The sequence below is a fragment of the Brassica oleracea genome, chromosome C6, assembly GCF_000695525.1.
Source record: "Brassica oleracea var. oleracea cultivar TO1000 chromosome C6, BOL, whole genome shotgun sequence".
In the NCBI taxonomy this organism is placed as follows: domain Eukaryota; kingdom Viridiplantae; phylum Streptophyta; class Magnoliopsida; order Brassicales; family Brassicaceae; genus Brassica; species Brassica oleracea.
In genome coordinates, this window is record NC_027753.1 from 25,553,510 (window position 1) to 25,562,345 (window position 8,836).

The window sequence follows — 8,836 nt, forward strand, 5'->3', positions numbered from 1 at the left end:
ATATGAAGAAATAATTTTATTTTAATAGGTTTTTATGTTAATATATATACATATATATCGTTTAAATTAAACTATACATCGTATGAAAATGTATACTTATATTTATATTTTGATATTTTTATTGAACATATATTGAAAAATTAATATTTTAATTTTGAAATATTTATTGTTTTTTTAAATGATTATTAATTATTAAAATTATCCCACATTAAAAAAAATCGTTGGTGTAAACTTTTGCTACACAAATATGCCAATAATCATAAAATCATATGAGTAGAAATTTTATTTAATAAATATCCATATTAAAAGTGTACTATATATATATATGTTAATATCATTTAAATTTAATTATATATCATATACAATAGATAAGATTGATTGTTTTGATTTATTTACCCTAAAATGATTGTGAATAAACAAGAGTGATAGTTGATTTATATGCACACGCTAATTTATTACATAATAGTAAATGATTTCTTAGTTATTTAATATATATAAATTGGCATGTGAACGTAAACTTCTCATAACCATAATTAATTTTTAAATTACTAAATCATGATATAAAATCGAGTTGGCATAATTTCATTGTAACCAAATAGTAGGCATGAGATTCTTCGGCCTAAACGTTAGGTTTTTATGCGATAAAATGTTTTTTGACCTAAAATATTTTTTAAAATAAGTTCAGTTCATTAGTAAATAAATTATGTAATTAACAAAAATTTAATACCAAGCTGGCATAGTTTCATTGTAATCAAATAGATCAGAGATTTTTCGACCTAAACGTTAGGTTATTATGCAGTAAGTGATTTTTGACCTAATTGTTTTTAAAAAAATTGGGATCAGCTCATCAATAAACAAATTATGTAATTAACAAAAAGTTAAAAAAATGTTTAAAGACCAAAATATTAATTCAATCAAGAATATAAATTTATTTTTCTGTATAATATTTTTAAAAATAATTTTTATATAAATTTATTATGCACAAGGTGCAGGACTTGTACTAACTTTAAACTTGAAAGAGATTTGATTGTTGCTCCAAGAAAAAATGAGATTTGATTTAATTTTATTTTCTCCAAAGGAACGAGCTGTAATGGGCTTAAACCTGGATCAAGTAGACTTGCGTAATTATTACTACCTCCGTTCCTGAAAGTAAGATGTTTTAGATTTTTTTCTTGTTCCACAAAGATAGATTTTCTATATTGTTAAGGTACTTTTTTATACTTTTGAGGAACATTAATTGAGAATATTTGAATTGATTAAATTTCATTGGTGGAAAGTTATTGGAAATTGTATAATAAAGTAAAAAATAATTTAAATTATAAACATTTATTAAATTCTTAATAAACGTGCATACTCTAGAAAATCTTACTTTCAGGAACAGATGGAGTAATTGTTTGCTTGGCGACGGTTGGAGTCGGAGGGACAAGGTGGACTACAAATGGGCTTTGAGGTAAGAGCTAAGTGGGTTCTTGAAGGGAAACAAACCAACAAATTCTGCACTGCAGGGTAGCCACCAGAAGATCATCATTGACGGTAGGAAGGAAGGTTCTTGCACTTTCTCACCAAAGTTTGTGCAATAGCAGGAGGTGTATGATTGATCGCTCTCTCTCTCTCTCTTTTCTCCAAGCAACGTACAATAGATTGTAAAAATCATTAAATCTAATAAATGTTGGTTTATCATTTGTAAAACCGTAGGCGCTTCCACAGTTTCTGGAATCCTTGATTTATTTTTATTCGGCTGAGTCTTACAACCCAATCATCGGGAACAAAGAGCAGTTCAAGTAGCTGAAATATACAAGTGTTGTAAGATTGATGTTGGATAGAGTGGCAGAAACTGGTTCTCTTTCTATTTATTATAATTTATACTCAAGATCATCTATATTTTATAAATGTTTATAGTTGGTTCTGTTTCTCTTATTTAGTGTAAGGGTCTGTATTAGATTCAAGATTAATCTCGGCACCTGTACAATTTGTAATAGTTGAATGTACTGGTCTAAGTTAACAAATTCAATGAATTGTTTTTCTAAGTTAAATTCTATACTAATTAAGGACGGATGTTACTAGAGTGAATCATACAACTAGGCCTGCATATATACACTACTCAGATTTAGAGGTTGATTGTTTACAGATTTTGAAATAGTTTTTGGCTTTTATTTTTGGAAAAATTAATTTTTAGACAATTAAGTTTTTAAAAAAATAGATTCCCTACATTTTAGAAAAACTAGTTTTTCAAATAACTGTCATTTTTTAAAGAAAAACCAAAATCTCAATTTCCTTGGTTTCTACATCTCACGATGTTTTTTCTTGTTTTTTTTTTAATTTAAAAGTTTTGTTACATTTGTGCATTAATATAGGAATAAATAAATAAAATGCTAACTACTATAAGTATGAGCAAATAAGTTTTAGTAATAAGAATTTGTTTAACATATATAATACAAAATAATATATATTAAGATTCTTTTAAATTTGCCACTAAAATTAATTTAATTATTTAAATTTACTTTTATGTGAAGTTTGCATGTTTTGTTAATAATCTATTGGTGTTATTTTATTGAAAACTGTGATATATTCTTATAGTAATTTTAAGTTTGTTTAAAAAATAAATTAAATAATAAGTTAACGTTTTAAAAATAACAGAAAAACTGAAATATATCAGTAATCAAATTTTAGAAAAACAAAAATGCAAAGAAATAAAATTCAGAAATTGATTTTATTGTTTTATTTTTGTTATTAATTTATATTTCAACTTCAAACAATAATAATTAATTAAATATACTAAAATTAATTAAAACCTAAAAAAATATCATTTGTATTTTTCTAAAAACTAAAATTACAGTAAAATCAAAAATCTAAAGCTAAAAACCAAAATCGCCATTCGTGTTTTTTTTCAAAATCTGAAAACTACTGCAAAATCAAAAACCAAAAACTAAAAACCAAAATCTAAAAACTAAAATCCAAAAACCAAAAACTAAAACCTAAAATCTAAAAACCATCCGAACAATCTTCGCCTTAGGTTTTATTCAACGTCACACGTAAGCGATAATAATGGTGTTAGAGAATTAAATGCAACGTTTTTAACACAACCACTTTTATACGAAACATAGTTGAAAATGCATGTGAAAGAAGAGAAATGGAGTGTGAACATAATCTTTGGTGGGCTCCTTTGGTGTGTCTGCCTCTGAAACTTTCCAGCTTTGTGCTTCCTTTGCGTAATTTGGAATTCACCTCTCTTATAAACTACTACTACTTGTAATTACCTTAATGCGTAAAAAATATAGATTATTTGAAATGCTAAGAGAGAACAAAATTTTAGAAGATAAAAACATGAACAAAACGATAAAGTTTGATAGAAGTGCCAAGCATAAACGATTTGAGATGATTGTGTTTTGATCAAAATGATAATCAAGAACTTTATATTCTTTAAGCAAAAAAAAAAAAAAATTTATATTCCAGCTCTTACAAATATAAACTAGATTAATTCCATGCAAATATGTTTTTGTATAGTTGGCTAAATTATAATAACATTCGATGCAAACCGTATCCACTTTCTAAAAATGTGTGATGAAGATTCGATCGTATTGCTGCCGACTTTGTCTTTTTCTACTTCACTATAGTGACTGAATCGAATTATTGGTTTTCTTGATTCTTTTGATTGCAAATCCAATATTTGTAATAAGTTTAAGTGGATACATGATAGAAGATGCTGCACGACAATTGCGGCATGGCCGGCCACATTTACCAACACGCGAAGCTCCACCATTAGTGAACTGAAACGGACAATAGTAATACATAACTGACAATATTGATTTCTTACAAAATTGATCTCGTCCGAGAACATTCCCATAAAGAGAAATGCAACAGCAAGATACGTTATGTGCAGTGGCGGTTCTAGAACTGCATTTAACCGGGGACACATAAATTTTTTTCACTATATTTTATAGTTAGATGGAGGCACTGGATTTGATTAACTTTAATTGCTCAAAGAAAATTAAGAATGAGACGGGAGCACTTGACCCCGCACAACCCTTACTGCGTCCGCCCCTGATTATGTGGATCCTTGTAAAACCGTTACAGCATTAGAAAGATTCCATTTTGAATGTAAGCAATTTGCAAACACAGAAGAAACCTTTATTAGCGGAACAAAACCGTTTATGATTTTATTATAAATGTAAAACACACTTTATTGTAATAATTCTTCAAAGATTTTTGCTATTATAGATGAAATTAATTTTCTAGGATGTCAATCTGCATGGGAACTTTCGTAGCAACACGACTAATATGATTTGTTTGTGGGTTATGACAAAATTATTAGTCGTAATCAAACCCACATTTAGATTTATCCTCATCGGTTACATGAGTTAGGCAAACAGAATATCATGAATTTGATTTAGTCATTATGGTATGGATTCTTTTATTACTATTAGGTATAACATTTGGACGAAAGACTTATTCGTTTTCAAATATCTAAAAATAGTAATTGGTGACCCACTTAACATTTTTGAATCACACAAGCAACAAACCCAATCGGTGCGACGATTTTGAAACTAATGTTACTGCCTTGTAGAATATGTAAATGGAATAAAGTAAGTATCGGTGCCACAATTTCATTTTACTACAAAACAAACTAAATATCACATTAAGATAAAGAAAATGAAACTATAAATTACATGAACCCAAAAAAAAACACTGTGGCATGGTCGAGCATGACAAAAAAACCGCAGCTGGACCGACACAGAGATTAACACAAACACACAATATTAACATATGAAATTTACCCACTAAACATAATCTTAATAGCCTCTCTGCAATTTCCAAAAAAACTCCATTGCAGGCAGCTTCTAAATTTACTATTATACCCCTAATCTTCCCCAAATTACTATTATACCCCTAATCTTCCACCAAATTACACACGAACTGATCAGCTAGAATCGAATCCCAATCGATCTCGTACGAAGGATACTTCTCCAACGCGAAGGTCTCGTTCCACTGCGGCTGCTCCTCCGCGTCGGCGAACGTCAACTCCGACAACGGTGAAGATCCGGCGGACTCAACGAACTCCGTCACCGGTGGAGACTCACCGATCGAATTCGAATTCTCCTCCGCCTTGACTGCCTCCGTCTTCAGCGCCGCCGTTGACGCGCGTTTCTTCGATGCTTTCGTCGTCTTCTCCTGTTTCTCCGTCTCCGCCATACTCTTACAAATAGCTTCGAGCTTGGCGTCGACAGTGGAGTGCAGAGGCTTATACTCTCCGAACTCGCCTCCGACGTGAGATCCGTTGTGACGCAGGTTAGGGAAGTTAAGCCGGGCGAAATCGCCGCGCAGCTTATACGCCGCCGTATCATAGGCCAACGCAGCTTCCTCCGCCGTGTCGAACGTCCCAAGCCAGAGACGAGTCCGGTTCCTCGGCAAACGGATCTCCGCCACCCATTTTCCCCAGTGACGCTGCCTCACGCCTCTGTATAGCTTCGCCGGCTTCGGCGGAGCACCGTAGGCGAAGCAAGATCCGGCGACTCCAGGCTGCTTCATCAGCAACGGCTTGGGGCTGAGGTTGGATCTGGTGGGAGGGAGAGGAAGACTGTGGTGGATCTGAGATTGGATCTGGTGAATTTGGGAAGAGGAGAGGTTGTTGAGCCCGATTAGTGACCCGGTTTGCTGAAGATCCGACCCGTACGAAAACGGTTGGGTCAGATAGTGTTCCGGGTAATATCCGGGGAAGGTAGGAAGAGGAAACGCAGACGCTGCGGGATTAATAAACGCAGACGCGGACGAGGAAGGAGAGTCGGAAGCGCTTTTGATAAAAGGTAGAAGCGCTTCCATGAGTTCACCACCACCACCAAACGAATCTGGTTGTTGAAACGCTCTGCTACTGTTCAAATTCATAGCAGCTTCCATAACTTGTAGATTTTAAAATTTTGAAAGAAAAATAAAAAATGAATCCGAAAAGAATTCAAGAGAAATAAAAACGGATCTAAGGGGTTTGAAATAAGCAACCTGATGATCCTGAGGGAACAAAAAAATTACCCTCGACTAAATCTATGGAAACTAAAAAGATAAATTCAGAAGAATTTTTTTTTAAAATGATTTCTTTCTGAAAATACCTGGCTTTCAATTAAAAAGAAAAACAGTTTCATAAGCTTGGATTTTCGTATGAATAATCAATTAAAACCATTCAAACGTGTATAAACCAAGAAACCGATTTTTCTTTTTGAAAAACAGATGATTCACAAAAAGGGATCGAAGAAGCGGGGAAAAACAGATGAGAAAAATAACTGCAATGATCTAATGATTAATTTTTTTGGGAGGACACTCAGTTTTTTTGTAGTAAATTTTGCTCTCAGCCTCGCCGGTGATGCTTTATCCTCAGCAGCTTGGCTCACATTATATAGTGGGGGGTGGTCTCCTCACACTGTTTCCCGTTTTTTATTCATATACTATTATTTTGTCTTTTTTTTTTTTTGTCAACTTTTTTTTTTCATCTGTTAAGTTATATAATCAATTTGTCAACTTATTTTGTGTCTTTTATTATTTCGATATTCCTCATTTTCAAGAAATTTTGTTTATATTGAAAATAGGAAAATACTGATTTTGAGTAAGATGATTTCCAATAAATTTTATTTTATTTGAAAAATGAAAAATTTAAAATAAATGTGTTTTATTATTATTATTTTTTAGAAGTCCCTAGTCCAGTGATTTGCTAAGAGTTCATTAGTGCTTTTACACTATGAAATTTGAGTTTCAATCTTCAAAGAATGCTAAATTATGCGAATTAATGAAAAAAATGTTTACAAGAGATATGCAGCATGACACAAGGAACACCGTCAAGCGTGGATCTCATAGAGCGGTTCAGACGAGTAAAATTGTCAGCTGTAAAATCGTTCGTAATATTTCTCATAATTTGTAATAGCATAATTATCTAGCGTTAAAAAAATTGTCTTCTTTTCTAAAATATAGAAATACAAAAAATTTTATATCATAAAGTATTATTTAATAAAAACACCCAATATTTTTGATAACACATATATTATTTAATTTTAAATAAATAAATATAAATATTTTATTTTTTTACGAAAAGAAACACGAGTGGGTCCCATAAATTCTCCAATCAAAGTTACTGTTCATAAATTTTGACATTGTATATTGTTGTTGAATAGTACTTCTTTCTTTTTTTTTAAGATAATCGTATAAATTTATTTTTTAGTTACAAATATAATTTTCAAATGTTTAATATATTTTAGTAATTAATATTAATAAGTGGGATACTTTTATAAAATATAAATTGAAAAATTAAAATAGGTTAAATATTATTAATTGATAGTTTTGGGGATAATATATTATTAGTTGATACATATTGTAAATATATTATGAAATATATTGTAAATTGAATTATAAATATCTATTATATTCTAATATAAATAAATATACAAAATTAATCTTTAACGAAGGACTATAATTTTGCATACTGAATTATTTAATTTTCTTTACGCCGTAAACTTTACGGTTATGTACAGTAAAAAACAACTGTAGTTAATTTTTATAGCGCTATTTATTTTGCGTAACATGTGAGCCGTCGAGAGGTAACACGCTGTTAACGGATGGACGACGCGTGTTATACACAAAGAAGTGGGTTGCCATGTCTTCTGGCTCCATACACGTTTCATAGCAGCATTTGTGAAAGGTGGAGTAAATAGTAACACCTGTTTTTATTGACCGTTCTGGTTTGAGTTCACACTTCATGTTTTTTTTTTTTTTTGGACTTCATGGTTCGCAGACCACTGGTTAGTTAATGGGTGCGAACATATTTACCCAACCAGAAATACCTATCTAAATTCGAATAGAAAAAACTAGACCTGATCCGAACTATTATACAAAAATATCCAAACTGAATTTATGAATTTAGTATTTTGGAGTTTAGTTATAATCCGAACCAAACCGAAATCTAAACTACGATCCGAAGATATCTGAAATTAGTTAAATATGTTCATATTTTTATACATGTTAAAGTGATTTAGATATTTTAGAGTATTCAAAATATTTTTGTAGTTTTTTATTTGTTATTTTGAATATTTTTTAGTAAATTTAGATAGTTTAACTAATTTTAATTAGATTTGTGAATAATTTTTATATTTTCAAGAAAAAATTGTCAATTTTGAGGTCCAAAATATATATTTTTGGATGATTTTTCACACTGGTTACAATCCGATCCGAACCCAAAAAAATAGAACCGAACTCGATCCGATAATTAGTAAAACCCGAATGAGACTTGTGAGCATTACACCAAAAATCCAAAAATCCAAATCAACGGAACCGAAATCTACGGATAACCCAAACGCTCATTCGAGTGTAACGTACCAAATAACTAAGGTGAAATTCTAGTAATAACAAAAACGTATATTTTGTGGTGTCGTTACTATACGAAACTAATAGTTATTAATTTTGTAACCTTCTTCTATTGGCCATATTGATATTTTTAACTCTGAGAACACGTAATCAGTTTGAAACTTAATAACACACTGGCTTAAGATCGACGCTTTACGTGAAATAAATATTATATGTAAAAGTTATTTTATATGTTATATATTTTTTTACGTATTATGAAAGAATAAATATGTATTGAATAATTAAAAATTTAGTAACTATTACATATATAATTAAATTGGTGCAAATATATAAATAAATTTTATTATTCCAAACAATATTTTTTTCTATTTGATATGGTATATAATTAAATATAAATGATAATTAACATATATATATAGTATATTTTATATTAATATCTATTAAATTATGTTTTCTACTCATGATGTTTTTTTATCATTTGTATATTTTATAGCAAAAA

At 30.3% G+C, this 8,836-nt stretch overlaps 1 protein-coding gene across 1 annotated transcript; it reads right to left on the reverse strand.

Moving 5' to 3' along the window:
* Window positions 1-4,568: 4,568 nt before the first annotated feature.
* On the reverse strand, window positions 4,569-6,365 carry LOC106300897 (ethylene-responsive transcription factor RAP2-4-like). Its single transcript, XM_013737154.1, has one exon. It carries the CDS (start codon window positions 5,890-5,892, stop codon window positions 4,888-4,890), a length of 1,005 nt encoding a protein of 334 aa, XP_013592608.1. The 5' UTR covers window positions 5,893-6,365; the 3' UTR covers window positions 4,569-4,887.
* Between the last annotated feature and the right edge of the window lie 2,471 nt (window positions 6,366-8,836).

What these genes read in the sequence shown, in the direction of transcription:
- LOC106300897 (XM_013737154.1), bottom strand. Translation starts at nt 5,892, where the DNA reads ATGGAAGCTGCTATGAATTTGAACAGTAGCAGAGCGTTTCAACAACCA.